Source organism: Durio zibethinus, chromosome 10 (assembly GCF_047325235.1).
Source record: "Durio zibethinus cultivar Kanyao isolate XHJ-2024 chromosome 10, ASM4732523v1, whole genome shotgun sequence".
Classification (NCBI taxonomy): Eukaryota; Viridiplantae; Streptophyta; class Magnoliopsida; order Malvales; family Malvaceae; genus Durio; species Durio zibethinus.
Window position 1 is genome coordinate 26878595 of NC_143171.1, and position 19205 is coordinate 26897799.

General features: G+C 31.6%; 2 protein-coding genes across 3 annotated transcripts; both read right to left on the reverse strand.

The window, feature by feature from the left end:
• Positions 1 to 5469: 5469 nt before the first annotated feature.
• LOC111292206 (uncharacterized) lies at positions 5470 to 9256 on the reverse strand. The gene is made up of 7 exons (XM_089767043.1): positions 8824 to 9256; positions 8636 to 8716; positions 8333 to 8509; positions 7325 to 7495; positions 6886 to 7101; positions 6713 to 6801; positions 5470 to 6410 (listed from the first exon to the last, which is right to left on the reverse strand). The coding sequence occupies exons 1-7, from the start codon at positions 8906 to 8908 to the stop codon at positions 5712 to 5714; spliced, it is 1518 nt and encodes a 505-aa protein (XP_089623169.1). The 5' UTR covers positions 8909 to 9256; the 3' UTR covers positions 5470 to 5711.
• A 728-nt stretch (positions 9257 to 9984) lies between these two features.
• Positions 9985 to 16110, reverse strand: LOC111292270 (potassium transporter 8-like). 2 transcript variants are annotated; one of them, XM_022884558.2, is made up of 8 exons: positions 15527 to 16110; positions 14954 to 15446; positions 14811 to 14864; positions 12798 to 13058; positions 12651 to 12703; positions 11827 to 11950; positions 11490 to 11744; positions 9985 to 11246 (listed from the first exon to the last, which is right to left on the reverse strand). In XM_022884558.2, the coding sequence occupies exons 1-8, from the start codon at positions 15566 to 15568 to the stop codon at positions 10144 to 10146; spliced, it is 2385 nt and encodes a 794-aa protein (XP_022740293.2). In that variant the 5' UTR covers positions 15569 to 16110; the 3' UTR covers positions 9985 to 10143. The 2 variants fall into 2 exon arrangements, with proteins under 2 accessions (XP_022740293.2, XP_089623170.1); XM_089767044.1 differs by having other exon boundaries at positions 10012 to 11246; positions 12798 to 13076; positions 15527 to 15897.
• Between the last annotated feature and the right edge of the window lie 3095 nt (positions 16111 to 19205).

The window sequence follows — 19205 nt, forward strand, 5'->3', positions numbered from 1 at the left end:
AGAGAGAGATACTTTGTCTCTTTTTCCATTAAAAAAAAAAAGATTTTTTTAAATTTATTTAATTTTAACTGAAACAGCGGGAAATGAGGTTGTTGTAACAGCTTACCAACTAATAATGACAGCTCATGAAGCTTTACACACAGTTTTTTGTTTTTTTTTTTTTTGGGGGGGTAAGCTTTGGATACGGTTTTTCAGCTGTAAGAGATTTTTAGATTTTGTTAATTATATATTTTTCAAAAATCCATTTAATCAATTTTGTTTATATAAATTTAATAAATTCATAAAAAATTAATTTTTTTAATAAGTTAAAGCTAGGAATAAGAATGATAAATTAGTGTTTATAAATTATTTGAGTTTAATTTAAATAAAATTTAAATTTAATTTGATTATTATTAATTGACGCTCGAATTTGAGCAATTCAATTTTTTAAGTAAATCAAATTCAAATTTTTTAATATTCTATTTAAATAACTCATAAACCTAATTAAATTTTTATTTTATTATTTTAATTAAAAATTTATTATTTTACTTATATATATATATAAACTCAAACTCGAACTTAAATTTTAATATAATTAATCGAGCTTGAAATTGAGTTTTAAATTGAATATAAGAATTAAATTTATTTTTTTATTTGATAAACGAGTTGAATTAAGCGAATTTAAGTAATTTAATTTTTATCTTTAGTCAAATTTGAGTTTAAAATTTAAATTTTAATTAAGCTCAAGTAGAGTTTCAAACAATAAATTTCGAATTGAGTTCGAGTTTAAATTTTTTATTATATCAATTTGATTCAATTCGATTATATCCTAGTTAAAGTTTTTGGTAAGGTTTTTTTTTTAAAAGAGAAAGAGATTTTTAGATTTTATTAAATATATTATTTTATTGGTTTAATTAAAAATATTTACATCAAATTTAATAAATTGGTGAAAATTTTTTACACTTTTTTAATGGATTTATTAATCTAAAACGTTTTTTAATAAAAAGAAATATGATTAGATTTTTAAATTGTTTTTAGAACTTGTCTTATTAGAATTTTTTATTTTATTAAATAAATAAATTTTATTTGTATTAAAATTTAATTTTTAAATATTAGGTAAAATATGAATTTAATTTTGAAATACAGTTAAAATATTACATTTTTAGTTTAATAATAAAAATTCAAGTTTATGGGCTTGACTTAGGCTTTCCTTGTTAAAGTTCAAACTGGAAAAAGCCCAAGGTAAGCCCACTTGAACTAGGCCCTTGATGATTGAAATCACATTGGGTTTCCAATTTTCCATGCTAAATTTTAACAAATTCCTGAATTAATTTATTTATATTTTAGAAATTCTTTTTAACTTCACAAAACTAATGTCTAAAACTTCCAAAAATAAAGAATTATACTTTATAATTATTCTTAATTTAATTACATATATTTTAAAATTTTTAGATGTTAAAAATCAATATTTTTTTTTATATTTTATATTGCCAAAATTGAGTTCTAATAACTAAAATTACGAATTTAATATTTTATCAACAGATCACATAATTAATGATCTATCAAATTTATTATGTATAATATACCTAATTTGGATTAGAAATTGAACTCAATGTGTTAGATTTTTCATGAGTTTCATTTATAATATATATTTATATATATGTATATATAATTTTATTAAAATGTTGTTATTATTTTATTTTAAAAATATCCATGGATACTCTCTCACTAAAAGTAACTCAACAGCTGATGGGTCAATTGAAAAACTATAAACATTCTAGATTGAAATCTGCATTTCAAAAATTAGTTGCCCAATTCCATAATTCCTTCTCGAGATTGACCCTCCCTAATTTTGAAAAATAATGCTATCATATTTCCTAAGCATTAGCATGATTCGTCAGGCCAAACCCAAAAAAAAAAAAAAAAAAAAAAAAATGCATTAGCATAATTCTTTATCTGAACCAACCAACATTTTTCCCACTATTCCTAATAAAAAATGCTTATATTTTTTCCTATATAAATCATACACATGATTTTAAACTAGATTATCATGGCCATGTAACTCGAAACCCTCCATTTCTTTCTACTATTCATTATGTTCTCGAGCTTCATGTTGTTGGTTTTTACACCGGTAGCTCACTGTTGAGCCTGAAGCTTCTCAACCGTGATAACATTGTATACTTTTCGTAACGTTTTTAATCTTATATTAAAAGAATGTATGAGTATAATATAATATATATGTAAAAATTTTAATTTAAATTTATGATACATTTTTTGTGAGATAAAATCTTGAGATTTTCGATCAAAATAAATAATATCTTCAAATTAGGTGCGAGTCTCCATAAATACTATCAAAATGATCACCAATCGATAAAAATTAAGTATTACATCATGTGAGTAATTAAGTGCTACATAATAAGATCGTGAGAGTCACTAAATGTCTAGTGCTACACAGTAGAGTAGAGAGAGTCACAAGTACCTACACGATGAAAAGTCACTTCTAAAATCTTAACGTCTGGTATAATCTTAATTTTGTGGTTAGAGTCGGCTTAACAAAAACATCAAACTTTAGTTATAAAAAAATTATAACGTCTTCAATCTCACATTAAAAGAATATGTAAATATGATAATATATATATAAAGATTTAAATCTAAATTTATAATATATTTTTTATGAAATAAAATCATAAAATTTTTAAATTAAAATAAATAATATTTTATAAATTAAATATAAAATTTCTACACATTAACCCTAGCCTACGAAAGAATAAACATGACTTCAACTTGACGGTGAAGTTTGTGAAATTTTTAATTTTTTTGGTCAAGGCAAGAAGGAGAATGGCATTGATATTTAGCCGTCGATGATGCAATCAAAATGTTATTATTAATATAATTAAGGCTCAAGATAATTGGAAGTTGTTGTAATGTGTACGTAATGGTTCAAAATAAATTCATTGACTTGGCCTAAAGGGTCATGGAGGAAATATCAAGTCCTTGTAAAACATATTGACCAATATATAAATTTGGTTAACAAATTAAGAAAAAGGGCAATTTTTTTATTATAATATTCATTTTAAATGTGTCATTGAAAGCAAAAATTTTGACAATGAATACCAAAGTACTAAACGTAAAACATAAGCTGAATAAATTCTACCTTTTTTTTTTTTTCTTTTGATAGAAACAATAAAATGAAGTTTACCTAATTAATTTGAAAATTACTATCTTTCATGTGTCACGCCAAAGCCTTTTAAAAACGTGACTGGCACTTTGTTATGCCCACCATGTCATATGAATCCCATCTTTACAAAAGTGATTGGCAGTTTGTTATATCCACCATGTTTGTCATATGAATCACATCCTTTTAAGCACTGTAACTAAGTTGAATGAGTCGATATAATGAAATATTTGAATTCGAATTTAAATAAAAATTTTGTTCGAATTTGATTAAGTTTTAAATTTTAAATTCCAGCTTGATTCGAGATAAAAATTAAATTATTTGAATTCATTTGATTAGATTTATTTATCAAATAAAAAAAAACTTAATTTTTATGTTCAACTTCAAATTTGATTACTTATATTCGAATTCGAACTCAAATTTAAATTCATGTATATTTATATATATAATAATAAAATAATAATTTTATAATTAAAATAATAAAATATATATATATTAAAATATAAAATCTCAATTAAGTTTGAGAACTATTCAAATTGAATATTAAGAAACTCAAACTTGACTTGCTCAATAAATTAAGTTGCTTAAGCTCGAACTTAACTTAATAATGATCGAGCTGAATTTAAATTTAATTTTAATCGAGTCTGAATAGCTTGCAAACATTAATTTATTATTTACATCTCTAATCTTTTTATTTTAAGATCATAATTTTGAACTTTTAAAATGAAATCTTAAGTGTGTTTCATAGAAATTTTCAAATATTGTTATGTTATATAAAACAAATATAGATTCAAATCAAAATGCTTTGGATTTCAAATTTGATTTGGGTTGCACATTGATTTTTTAAGTCCATGGTTCTTGAAGTCGAGTAATTCAGATGATTGGTCATTAGACATACGTGGAAAGTCTACATAAATTGGTCAATTGGTACACTGAAAAAAAAAATTAGACTAGAATCTTATTTTCAAATTCTATGAAATCGTGTAATCTAATTTTCCTGGAAAATGTTGTAAAAGTTGACCCTGCAAATTTCCATCTCAAAAAAGTATTCAACCTTCCCCAAATGAGTTTCCTTTCCTGCTTCCTTAGCATCAGCACATTTCACATACATCTTTGAACTTAGCAAACATTTTCCCACTATTCCTAGTCAAACCAAGCTTATCATCTTTTCCTATATAAACCACACTCATGCAAACTGGCTATACTCACCCTCAAGCACAAAGAACATAAAATTACTTTGTTTAACCCTTTGAATATCCTCCATTCATGGCCATGAAACTCAACTTAACCCACCCTTTCGTTCTCCTAATCGTTTTCTTGAGCTTCACGTTACTAGTTTCTACTCTAGAAGCTCGAATGTTTACTCCAAATCATCTCCGTCGTGCCATTATGAAACCCGGCAGCCCTAGCCAACAAGGACGGAGATTTCAAATCAATGAAATTTTCGAAGTTCTCGATCTTTTGGGAATCAAGGATTCTTCCGGACCAAGTCATGGAGGAGAAGGGCATTGATAATATAGTCTATGGTGTGTTAAAGTTTAATATTAGGAGTTGCAATGTGTAATGGTTGAAAATAAACTCCATGGCTTGACCATTCTAATTGTAATACTCATAAGGAAATATCAAATCCATGTGAAACATACAAAAAGAATATAGACATTCCTATTTATACCTTTTTTTTTTTTAATTTTATAGGTATGATTCAATCATACTTTTTTGGCTCAAGAGAAATATCATTTATTAATATATCATAATTCATATTAAGGTAAAATATATATAATATATTTTTTAAATTTTTATTAAATTTATATATAATATTTACCAAAATTTTAAATTCCATCACGTTCACTTTTTTTTATTAGTCCTCATCTCTTGTATTGTCAATCAAGCAGCTCATCTCAAGCACCAAAAACCTGAAAAGGAAAAAAATTGTATCTTTAGCAGATCATTGCTTCCCTTGGTGAACGTGCCACTTTGTTTAATCCCAGTGATCACCAGCCGGGCAATGATATTAGTACTTTTATTGAAAGTCAAAGAAATGGGTGGAATGGATAAGATACATTTAATTTGGTGCATTGGTAAATGAGACCAATCTGCTTGCAACACCTTGGCAGGCTTGCATATATTCTGAGATTTTACTGCAGCCAAAGCTGGAGGAACGAAATGCACATACCTTTATCCAGTGGCAATACCCTATTATTGAAGAGAATCGTGTCACGCATATATAAATCAGCTAGCTGTTCATCCCATCTATAGAATTTGAATCGTGTCTGGTTTTGCTTTTCAATATTTTGTATAGCATCCAGATTGACAATAAGATGTCCAAGTGCTACTGCAGTAACTTGATTCTCTTGATTTCTAGGTCAAACAGAAGACATATTACAACCATTTATGAGGAACAAACTTGGAAACTACCATATCTCCTAAGAAAGGAAAATCAAATGAAAACTGTAAAACTTTCATCATCCACAGTCCTACATCCCCGTGTTCATAGCATATATATGAACTCGAAAGATTTTTGTTTGCTATCATTTGATTAAGAAGCTCTAGGAAATGGTCAATAGCCATGGGAGTAACCCATATAATTCAAACGAGGTCGAAGATTGTGGTGGTTATAAATAGGATCTCCATAGTCTACAGCCTTTATCACCACAGCTTCGCGCCTTCCATCTTGTTCTTGAACTGCCCCGAAAACAATCTCATTTGTCTCACAGTTCTTCTCATAATAAGTTTGCGGGTTGGATGAATAATGCTTATGCGGATGCTGCTGCTGCTGCTGCTCTTGATGGTGCTGCATCTGCATTTGCTGCTCTTGATGGCGCTGATAGTTAGCATCCCATCCATTATAGTGAGGCCTGCTTTGCTTGATCTGGTGTTTTCTCTCAAGGTCCTTGGTCATAAATGGGTAACTTCTCTTGGGTGTTGGAGTTCTAGTATCTAAGGGAGGTGGCTCATCTTCATCAGGAATCACAAAGCTCTCCTGCATAGGCCATCCTCTCGAATGCAGAGTTGATTGCTGGTACTGATGTTGAAACTGATAGTGGCGAGGCTTCCTTCGGAAGCCAGAAAATAGTCCCCCACAGATTTCTGCCACAGATGAGCCAGTGTTGACGACGAGCCTACCAATTGATCCAAAGAAGCCCTCTTCTGCTCTTTTAGGTTCATCTTCAGGAGGAATTAATGGAGGCCTGACTGATTTAGTTGGCCTCCGATATGGTGCCATAGTTGCTGCTCTCTTTATTGGAGTTCTTGAGTCCTAAGAAGATGGGAACTTGCTTGGTTATATCGTGTACAATTCAGAAAGTTGGAACTTTATGATAATACGTATGTATCAGATCGATTCCATAACATTCATAAGGATACTGAAATTACATCATCCAGAGAAAATCAATTACAATGAATCATCCATCCAATTGCCAAGCGATTAGCTAAATTGAAAAGCATTACATAAGGTATAATATAATATGTTTTGAAGATTGATGGATGGGAAACTCTCTGATAATAAAAGCAAAAAATGATTGGAAACAGAAGAAAAATATAAAACATCAGGTCACTTACATCATGGGAAGAGAACATTGCTTGTACCCTACGCTGCAGCAAGGCCAGCATGTAACCAAAGAAGCCAGCAGCAACAAGCACTGCTATACCTACAATGATGGACTCATGTCTTATTAAAGATTTTCATGATCCTGAAAGAAAATGGTATCAATAAAAATTCAAAAGAGTGGTACCTAGACGAAAACTGCCATCATACTGATACGAACAATCATCATCATTGAGTTGAATCTCGCGAATTGCCTGGTTTCCTCTATCTATAACTAAAAGAGAGCAGCTACTTCCAACATAGACCACATCAAAATCATTTGAAAATTTTGCATCTTCGCTTGGACCATCGACATGGCCTCCTCCTCGGCTCCATTTTCCTCCTCCAGCAATAGTTGTAACCCCTGCATAAAGATATAAAATGATTTCAGCTAAGAGTTTGCTGGAATAGCAAATGCTTTTCAAGGAACTTGGACCTACAAAACTTTTAGCAAGGTAGCTGTGTGAGGATGGTGGCTTAGTGGTGAATTTTCTTAGTCTTATCTAACCACAACGGCCTATAAGACTGCTAAAAAGGAAAGTCCATTCTTTAATTATCAGAAATGCCTTGAACATTGCCCGAATCACCTGATTCACTGATCTTCCTGATAGCCATATTCATTGTGTCTGCAATGTACACATTTCCACTGTCATCCACAGTAAGCCCCTTTGGACGATTCATTCTAGCTTCTCTTGGTTTCCCATCTACATGCCCAGAGTACCCTTCGGATGATCCAGCAACCAACTTAGGTCTGCTGTCTGCAGTTATTCATCCATGTCAGCAAATGAAAGAATGATAGATTGTATGGAGAATATTCAACTGAGCACCAAGAAAATGAACAAGATGAGGTAGAAGAAAATCAAATAAGGAAAGTGAATCCAGGCATTTCACTGTCTAAGAACACAATGTAAAGTCTCATTAGTTTTCCATCTTCTATAAATTCAAAAAATTAGAACTGCAAAGTGAACTTCGACCATTCACTATTCAAATTAACAAAGGTATAAGCTTCATAAAGAAGCCCAAAGGTGTCAACAAGTTAGTCAAATATAGAGGTTTCAAAAAAGTGAAAGTACACAGACACAAGCTCAGATCATGTATTAGAAAGATAAAGGACAGGAACATGAGTGTATTACAAGTCTAAGTATTGAATAGAGAATGTTGGCTTTGAATAAAAAAGAAAAAGAAAAAAGACTAAATCTTCAAAAAGATGTAACTGGGTCAGCAGCAAACAGCACTAAAAGGTCTAGCTGTCCTTTTAAAAGTAGTTTCTTCTCCTAAACAAAAGAACATCAAACTTCACAACCTTGTTTAAGTAATGTGTTAAGAATCCACCAACAACTTAAATAGAAAGAAAGAAAGAAAAAAGTTCGTGTTCCAAAGTACTAAGCTAAGTGCCTCCTCCTAGAACAAAATTAATCAAAAGAGCCAAACTTTCAAGTTTCAACAGTGAAATTTGTCGAAACTTTAAAGTGAGGCTTGGCAATAATCATTGTTATTAAACAAAAATCTTCCTCTCAAAAGAAAAAAAAAGAAAAAAAAATCTTAAACCCTGGAAATAAAAATAAAAATAAAAACTTTCTTCAAAATTAACTTACATCTAGACAATGGCATTGAGATCTTGTAAATGTTACTGTTTTCAGAATCCAACACCAAGAGCTCTTCACTTGGGGAAACTTCAACAGAAAATGGCTCAATCCCAAGCTTGCTTCCATCAAATACTGTTTCCACAGTATATCCACTTTCAAATTTCATCATGGAACGGCTAGAAACAGCTGAAAAAGCAAATCTCAATAATACCATTAGCGCAAAAATCCAATCTTTAGTCTCCATACAAAGAGACTAGAAAACCAAGAACAGAGAAAAATAGGAAAAAGATTGAAACTTTGAAGTAAAGTTACCGGTTTTGGGTGCTGATTTTAGTGACCATAGCCACTTAACAAGAGCAGACACCACATTTGAGACAACTGAAGTTACAATTTCTGCAAAACATCAAAATGTAAAGCAAAATTTAAACAAAAATGTAAAACAAAAACAAGTAAAAAAACAAGAAGAAAAATGGTGAAGGCTTTTTCTTTTTCTAACTTACTTGCAGGTGGGGTGGCAGAAACTGAAGAAAACCCATTGAAGAGAACCAAAAAAATGAGAGTAAAAACAACCCATTTCCTCACCATTGCTTAAGTTTCTTACTCTAACATAAGAAACAAAGAAGAAGGAAAATTGTTCAAGCATGAAAGATTTGAGCTTTGTCAAAAAAATGTTGATTTATATATAGTTCCTTAAGACCCCACAAGTATAATGTTTTGCTTTGCCAACTTTTTTTCTTTTTGCATATTAATCAGTGGAAGCCTTTATGAAAGAGACAAAGAGGGAGGTAGTGATCATAGGAAGGGTTTAAATACCAAAGGGAAGGGGAGCTCTGTTCAAGAAAAAGAAAGTAAAGGCAAAAGAAAGAGAGAGAAGGAAGCTTTATGGTCTCTTAGACCATATAGTTAATGCGAGTTAAAAGAAAGGAATCATATTCTCTGGTTTTATCTTAACTTTTTTGTTTTAATTGATCTCAAATCCTCAATTCCTCTACATTTAAATATTAAAAATTATTTGTCATTAAACATTCAAAATGTTTTAGTTTATTTCCTTCCCATGGGGTCGAATACTAGAATAAGCAATGTTTTTGGTAAGATGCCTTGGGCAATGATGACTTAAGAGTCTTAATAGTGAAAACCAACCATTATAATCACATATTTAAAATGCCAATTTGCGTCTTTAGCTTGTTCAAGTTCCTGATGATTATATATGAATCAGAAAAAAAAAAAATCAGTTTTAAAACAAGCAAGATTGACAACACTATCAAATTATAACTTAGTATGAAATTTGCAGGCATTGTTTGTTGCATAGTTTTGATAAAAGGAAAAGTTTTATTCATCTCAATAATTATGAACCATAAACTGATATCTCAATTTTGAAATAGTTACCATCATCTTTCACTCTGGGAAGTTCTGCAATTTGCATAGACATATTTTTCTGGTTTTTTTGGACATTGTGCCACAGTATAGGAATTACCATGATGTGCCACTGACCTTCTTATCTTTGTCTTCTATCTTTTTACACAAGTTCTGTTGGATTTTAGACTACCTTAATTTGCCATAATCTTACGGTGATGTTGAGATTTGTTTGTTATGAGACTCCAAATCTTGTCGATTTGTAATTTTGCCACCTCTGTAAGTTGATGCTGTTGAGAACTAGAGAGTTTTTGACTGTCAAACCATGACAGCACTTACATAATGAACTATGATCCCTTATAATCTGCAGTCAGACTACAATCTCAAAAAAGCTGTGTTCTATCATATACAATAAGATTGGAAGAAAGAAAATCCTTGAATTACAAGACTGTACTGTAAACTCAAATTTATACCAGGTAGACCATCCCAACTTCTAGTGTAGATGCATGAGGAATGCTTAAGGCATAAGTTGGTCCTCTAGAGTTTCTCCTCAAGAAATCATATCCCAAATTTATCACAACTCTCTTCATCAGACTTGATCCTTTCTTTGCTCTTACATATGAGTGTCCAAGTATAAATGCCATTCCTGCCTCCCTTGCTTCCATCAGTTCCTGCAATTCCTCCTTTGCATCCCTATCGATCTGGGGGGTTTCTGGGACAACAAACCTCACTCTCTTCCTCAGCCTCTCAGGGGACTTTGTCTCCATTAGCTCTGAGGTACATACTATTTCAGAAGAATCCGGATCATCATCTTTGCACATTTTAATGTCCTCTACCATTTCAGAAGATTCTTCACCATCTTCACACATTCTTACACCTTCTAAATTTGATGATGAAGTCCCAATAACTGTCATTTTTTCATCATTTTCCACGTCTTCTACCCCAATAATACACTCTGGCCTCTCTGACCGAATAAATTCTGCAATACTACAAACAAGATCTTTCTCAAATTCCAAATCATCTTTGTGAATGTCTCGATATCCATAACGGGCAATACATCGATACAGCCTTTTTTCCTTTGGACCAACTCTTCCCACTAGGAACCTTTCCATGGGGCTGACATGTGGTACTGGAACTGATTTGATGCAAAGGAATACTAAAACTTGATGGAAAGCAGGGAGGTTGGTGACAAAGTGAGAAAAAATAGCTGGGATTCCAGAAACAAGCTCAGTATGTATAAGGCCAATGCCTTGAACCCGAACAATACCTAGAGTGGGCCCTAGAGCAAGGAGCCAATTGATAGAGACCTTATTCTGAACATCAAACTCATATTTCTTGAGTGTGCCATAGTGCCAAATATACATTATAGCTGAAAATATAAAAGCAAGGGCAATGGGAACCCAAGCCCCTTCAAGGAACTTGATAAGAGATGCTGAGAAGTAAAGTGCCTCAATGGATCCAAAGAAGAATAAAAACAAAATAGCTAGGAAGACACTTTTGTGCCAGCATAAGACAATAACCAGGGACATTAGGCTTGTTGTAACCAGCATAACTGTTATAACTGCCAAACCTGTTCAATGAGAGAAGAAGATTCTATAAGAATGATCATGATTATAAATTCTCAGAAGAAAATGTTAACCCAAAAGAAATTGGAGCTCCAACATCAGCGGTTTATCTCTATCATATCAGAATATGAAGATAGTTTATCTCCATTTCAAAGGCATGTTGTTAAGTGTTGCAGATGCACATTTCCCGTCTCCCCCACTCCCCAACCGAAAACTAAGTAAATAAAATGGAAAGGAGAAGATGGTACCTGATGCATTGCCCATGCGTTTTGTGTCTCTAAAACCAATAGTCACAGCCAAGCATAACAGCATTAGAGTCCAGTTGATCTCTGGAATGTAAATCTGGCCATGAATTTTGGATGAAGTATGGATAATTTTGACCCTTGGGAAGCAACCCAAAGCAGAACATTGTTTGATAATTGAGAATGTTCCAGTAATGATGGCTTGACTTCCCACAACAGCTGCAAGTATGGCTATAACCAGAACAGGCCATCTTATTTTCTCTGAAACAACAATGGTGCCTAGACTTAGCAAATAACAATTTTGAAGATCAAATATCTGCTTCAAAATCTATGAAGAACCTACCAGGTACAGACACATAGAATCCAATCCTGTAGTCAGTTTCAAGAATATGATGCTTAGAAAGATAAGCAGCTTGCCCCATATATGCAAGGATTAAGGATGGGTAAACCACAAAGGTGAAAGCAATCTGCAGGACAGTTGAGTTTACTTAGGGAAATAACAATGCCACCATTCTACATCAAAAATACTAACTACTAGGTAATTTTACAGGAATTACAAATGAACATAACTGAGTCAAGTCAGCAAGGAAACATGAAAAATATTTGTTTTAATAGTGCATGATGTTATGAAGGCATTGTTCTATCCGAATAATCTTCTTGTGAAGTCAACATGACCTTCTTGTTTAATTAATAAGCATATGGTGTGCTAGCAATGTTTCAAAATTGTTTATTAGCATTTAGCAATTAGCAGCAACAAGAGAAAGGAGGTTGTCCCATTTGAAATGAGCCAAAGAGAAAGAATTGATGGCTTCTTGGTACTACCAATCCATTTTCTTCGTCTGCATATTTTTCGACAATGTAAAACAACCTTTCAAACATTTAGAAAGGAAGAAGCATATGATAGAGAGGGATTTTTTTGTTCTTCAACAACATTCATAGACATAGGATCATTGTTACAGTCACTGCACCAAATGTTGATGCATTTGGGAAACAAATGAATATTTAGGAAGTAGATTATATTTTTCATCCTTTACCTAACAGTTGTTGATCAATAATGCATTTATGCAACTAATTTATGTATTTATGCAGCTACACATGAATTAGATAGGTTATTGAATAAACCAGTAATAATGTAGATGGAAAATTACATAATTAGCAACAAATTACCTTGATAGACAACTGTGAAAAATGTCCAAGATCAGCAAACATAGCTTCCGAGCCTGAAACAATGAGAAGAGAGACATTATGGAAAAAACAAGAAGTGACAGTCAAGTCAATGCTAAAAGAGATAGTACAGTTTACACACTCTTGTACCTGTTATACAAAGCAGGATCCCACCCAGTGACATCCAACCCCCCTTTTGGGTCTTCTTCAAAAATTTATACATGTAATATGGAGAGAGCGCTTGGTAGACATGGGGATTCCAATAGAAAATATTGTACACCCCAATTGCACTGATGCATAAAAGCCATGTTATCACAACAGGTGCAAACAAGAATCCTACGCGGTGTGTCCCATAATGTTGGAGGGCGAACAAGAATATCAGTATGGCACAAGCAGCTGGGACTTCAACATCTGCAGAATCAATAAACTCTGAGGAAACAGAATATTAAGCACATAAGCAGTGTTGAGTTTGAGCTCTTGAAATAAACTATACTTGGCTAGTATAAACCAAAACCTTATTAATATATAACTTGTCAAATTGCCAAAAAAAAAAAAAAATTTCAGAGTTGCTGAATCTGCTGTGAACAGTAAGCTAGTTTAATTTGTCTCTGAACCAAAGAAGCAGGATATGACATGATGCTTTAGGATTTCTTTTAGCATTTCTCAAGGTCAAATGTTGCATTAGTATGAGAAACAGGTAGACACTCAACGATATATGATGAAATTAAAAAAAAAAAAGATTAAACTGTTAAGTTGATAGACAATTTAGACACTTATATATGTACTCTGACAGGTAAGTTGTATTACCAATTATTTGCATTTGACTGGTTCCTGTATTATAAAAAGATTTCCTTTAATGAAACATTGCTATTGACTGCTTCAAACTAAGTTGTAAAAATTGTTGAATGAAATCTCAAATCCACTTGTTTTTAGTAAACCATGATTCCAGGACGGTATGATCAATAGAGTTCATGTCACCCACAAACAGAAAATGCTAGCAAATAAAGGATGAAGGGAGACAAATAAAAGACCACTAGTAAATTGAATAATCTAATGTGACAAAGGAACCAAACATGATTAAAATGAATATAAGAACAAAGCAACTACAGTGAAATTTTGGGAAATCATCAAAGTATAAGATATATATATATGTGTGTGTGTATATATATATATATATATATATCTTCAAAATTCATCCAAAGGAGATGAAGGAGATGATTTGACCACATTTCAGCAATGACAGTCAATCAGAAAATGAATATCTCAATATAGTAGTACATGGCAAGTTGGCAACTACCATATCTTGAAATATTTGCTAGTGCTTTAGGCTTGGTCGAAGCCGTAGTCATGATGATGTATCTCTTATGGGGGACGTTTAGTCATGGTCTTATTTCAGGTTGACTAGTCTAACAAAGGAAGTCCTACCAAATAGAGTAAATAATGAGATAACATGTTGATTGCAGCACACGATTCCATGTAGTTTTGTTTATTCAGACTCTCATTCTTACCAAACTTACTTTTTTTTTTTTTTTTTGCCTTATAACGACAGCTTAACAAATAAAAGTTGGAACTTTCCATAATGTTCTGATTTATGTATTTAAACTTCTTTTCTTGGCCACATGTTCGACCTTTACTTTATTATAAACAGAAAGCTAATCAACTTGAACCTCCACATTATGCATCTAAGCATAATTTATTAGATTGATAGTGATTTGAGTTTTATTAAAGCAAGGAAGCTGCCTTAGGCCTTTTAATTTCATTCGTGGGGCACCCACAGGAATGTGAACGCTTATCACAATTTTGATAACTTCTATTTGTCCTTTTGCTCATGAAATAGTAAGCAATAAGAAGCTTTGCAATTTTAGCCACTTTTTGAACTCTGATTATAAACATTATATTCAACATTTACAGTACTAAGATGCTGGAGGAACTGTGTATAAATGCTTAAAGCAACAAAAGAAAGAGACCAGGCAAAGAGAACCTGGTTATAATTAGTGCTTACCAACTGGTAAAAATCGTTCAAAAGACTCAATTAACTATATCAGAAACAGATACGCATCTTAGAATTATATTCATCGGGAATGAATATTTATGTTCTGCAAACAATATATTCAACTGCTGCAATGGGAATTATGAAAATTGGCTTCTGATTTAGGAACTTACATCGATGTTGCTCTTTGGACATGGAAAGCTCCAGCCCTGACACTGCTGAAAAAACTGCAGAAACCGAGAAATTCTCAGTTACTAATAAACCACTAAAATTTCCAAGTATACACGAAAAAAACCCAGATTTTATCTTCCAGTACCAGAAATTGCAGGCGTGAGCACCCCATCTCCAATGACCATGCAAGTCCCAATCAAAGCCAATACAAGCAACACCCTTTGTAGTATTTTGTGTTTCTCTAAAGTTGATTTCAAACTTGAGCCCAAAAAGCTCCTATTATCTGGTACTATCCCATCTTTCTTGTACTCTGATAATTCCTCATCTGCAAGTTGACAATTAGGCAAAGAACAAACCCTGGCATGCCTGCAGAGCAATGAATATAAGGCAAAAGTGCCACCTTCACCATTATCATCAGCTCTGAGCACAATAAAAACATATTTCACTAGTGGCATCAATGTTAAAGTCCAGAACACAAATGACAAAACCCCATAAACCTCTTCATTTGTATCAGAATGTTGAATATCCTCAGCAAAAGCACTTTTGTATACATACAAAGGAGAAGTACTTAAATCTCCATAAACAACACCTAAACTCTGATAAGCCAAACTTAACACAGTCTTCCATGATTCCTTCTTCTGCAACAAAACAAACAAAGAACAAAAAGCTGAGATTTTGAAGTGAACAACTAAAAAAACCAAACTGCAACATGTCTTACCTTCATTGGACTCCCGGGTATAACACCTTGAAGATCCATCATAAACTGCCACAAAATCACTCAAAATCCATTCTTTCAACAAGTAAACCAAAAATAAAGACTACCCAGTTCTTGCAAGTTCAACAAAAACACAACAAAAACACATCAAATGAAAAAAAAAAAAGGATAGGCTTTGCTAGGGGAGTATACAGAAATTAAGTAGGTGAAGAACTAGGCAATGTAAACAAGTCAAGAAACAAACACGATACCCCTAGAAGATGAAAATATTTTATAGAGAAAATGGTACTGAAACAAGGAAAGGTGGTTGGATTTAGAGCTATAGGAATATAGGGTGTTAGTTTTAAAGACAGAAAACTAAACAAGATAAAGATAGAGAGAAAGAAGCGGTGAATTTTTTAAGATTAGACACTTGGTTTGTCCTTTAAAGCTTTGTTCACTAGTATTTGATATTGTGGATAGCATAAATTTTTTGTTTAATGTTCATTTGTCATCTTCACTTACTTGTCTTTGTATGAGAAAAACCAAAAAAAAAAAAAAAGTACTTTATGTTTTTTTGTTTATTTGAGTGGAAAAGTGAGGTCCCCTTGTAAACTGGGGATGCACTAACTGAAAATTGAAATATTTTCTTTTTTTTTTTATGAAACCTAACACTGACCAGTAGCCACTAAAAGAAACGTCTCTTTTTCCATGTTTTTAAAATGTTTTTTAATTTTTTTCTCTGACAAAGTTGATGAACTGCTACTTCACTCTCACAAAATGGGACCATCAGATTGTGTGACTCCGGTGAGTTGGCTCAGAAATATAACTTCCTTCTCTTTTCCTGGTAAAAAATTTCCAACTTCCAAATATAAAGAGAAACTGCTGTTCATCAGTTTCTCTTATTGATATTGGTAAACTTTTAGCTTATAAGTTTTGTTTTTTAACAAAATCAGCCTCAATTTTCCTTTAGAAAAAACAATTGAAGAGCTGAAAATATTTAAAAAATTATTAAACAAATTTAAAATTCAAATTACAATCCTTATAATTTTTTTATCTTATATTATGATCACTTTTATGTAAAAGAATTATTATATAATATAGATACTCATTACATAAAAGATTGAGATTGAATCAAGTCATGACATAAATAATTAATCTGACAACTTTTTCTCATAAAAACCAAGATTGCAAATGGCCTGAAGGATACATTTTGATTATTTGATAATCCTTTTCTTTGCAAGTCACATTATAAGCCTGGCCTAAGCGGCAGCCCAATGTTAATAGTAGAAGAACATGGAAGAGTAGAAAATTCCAGGGAAAAAGGATGAAGAAAACGAAATCATATGAAAAATGATTCATCAAAGGGAGAATTCATGCTTCATACACATGCAAGTTGTCACACAAAGAAAGGCTAAACTGCCTTCCGTAACTAAAAATTCAAGCTACTAATAATGAATACATTAACTGATAAGCCTAAGGCCTTTCATCGGTTGATTTCAGACCTTTGACATTGGATGAAACATGAAGTTTTAAGGTTTCCCTTGATAGGTTGAATATAAAAATGAAAAAAAGAAAAAAAGGACTCCTGTAAATATAAACTTCACCCACATCATTGCAATTTTTTTTTTTTTATCTTATCTTTTCAATTCGGAATGATTTGTTTTTATGAATAATTACAGAATAGTAGAAGAACTGATAAGATTGAGTACAAAAGATTAGAGAAAAGAAAATGAGAGATTTGAGTCTACCAAACAAAGTCTAAAAGCTTTAGGATAAACAATTTTTTCTTGTTTATAACAGTTGATCATGATCAAAAGGCAAATGTCAGAATTAGCTTAACTACCTTCTAGTTTATTTTGTAAAATACAAATTTATGGCCAATTTGTGATGTATCCTCATTTGTAAATGTTAACAAAATTTAATGAACAAGTAGAATCTGTTTCTAATATATAATCTAGCTGTGGCAGTTGGACTAATTGTAGAAATCTTTGAAACAATTCATAAAATCTGAATCTAGAATATATTAAAACACAAAATAAATTCTTTAAGCATTAATGCAATTAATGCTATGCCTTTTGCTGTAGAATAAATCCTTCAAGAATCAGATACTTTCAACAAGAGGATGTTTTGAAATGTAATATGGAGACTCCTTACTAATCTATGAAATATTATTTGCTTTAATTTAAAGATTTTATGATTTTATTCGATAAAAAAGTCTTATAAATACGAGTTCAAGTTCTTGCATATATACAATGTTGGATTCTCAGAACAATAAATCAACTCAGGAAAGATTGCTTGCATTATTCATGCTTTACTATTCTAACATTTTGTAGGATTCGAACTTTGAATCATGAAATAAAAAATTTAAAAAAAAAACAATAAGAATCATTTTAAATTATTGCTCTAACATAAAAATTTAAGCCGATGCATGACAATTTAATCATATAACTTTAAATTTTGTAGCAAAATTTGGAAGATGAGTAACCTTTGGATATCACAGACATTGTCTAGCAAAATTTTGGTTTCCATGGTCCCCTAGGAACCCCCACTTTCCTACAAATTTGTTACTTTTCTTGCTCCATAATGTGAAGGATGGGCCATGAACCCATAGAATTCAAATTGAATGCTTTATTTAGAATCCTAACAATCTCAAACAGGGGATCAATATTTTGTACTAATTTCTTACCAACCAAACAGAAAAATCAAAGACATTTGATCTGAGTTTGAGTGAATTCAAAGGAGTCAGCTCTGAGTGCTACAGATGACCTAATCTTGCACTATAATTTAATCATCACAGAAAAAATATTATGAGTGATCAAAGATGGGGTCAAGAAAATCTGCATATGTCATTTATGGCATTACTTTAAAAAAAAAAAAAAAAGACAAAGATAGAAAAGAATGTGAAGGAAGGGAAGGAACATTATTTGAATGTGGTGATGTATAGTCTCAATCTTATATGAAAAAAACGTATAAATATGATATGATATATATAGATTTAAATTTAAATTTGTGAGATTTTTTTGTAAGATAAAATCATAAGATTTTTTTATTAAAGTAAATAATATCTCATAAATTGAATACAAGTATCTACAAATAATATCAAAACAATTATCAATCGAAAGAAATTAAATATTATATTATGAGAGTCATTAAATGTTACACGGTAAAAAGTCACCTTTAGTGTGATATTGATTATATAGTTGGACTTGATAAGAGACATTAAATTTTAAATATGAAAATATTGTAACGTCCTAATCACACATCAAAATCTATGAGTTGTTTTTTATAACATCAAATTATAAGATTTTTGGATTAAAATAAATAATATTTCGTAAATTATGTGCAAATCCTCAATGGTGAAGAGAAAAAACAAGTGTGCAAATGTAAAAATAGATGGTCCAAAGAGCCTGGTATTTGTCATGTCAATTTTTTAGTGGGTGACCATTTTCCACAACTGGTTAATGTCTTGTACCCTACCCTTTGGCTCTTTCCTTTGTTGTTTGATTTTGATTTGAGTTTTTGGAATCTGAATTGGAGTTTCTGGTATCAAGTTGGATCCCGTTATCCCTTTTGCAGATATCATATTGTTCTTGTGATCATCATACAAATAAAGCAAAACCCAGTTTTTGTTCTGACTGTACTCTCTTTTGGTTCCTTTGGATGCTTTTGCAGGAGAGAAATATATACGTATTTGACAGCA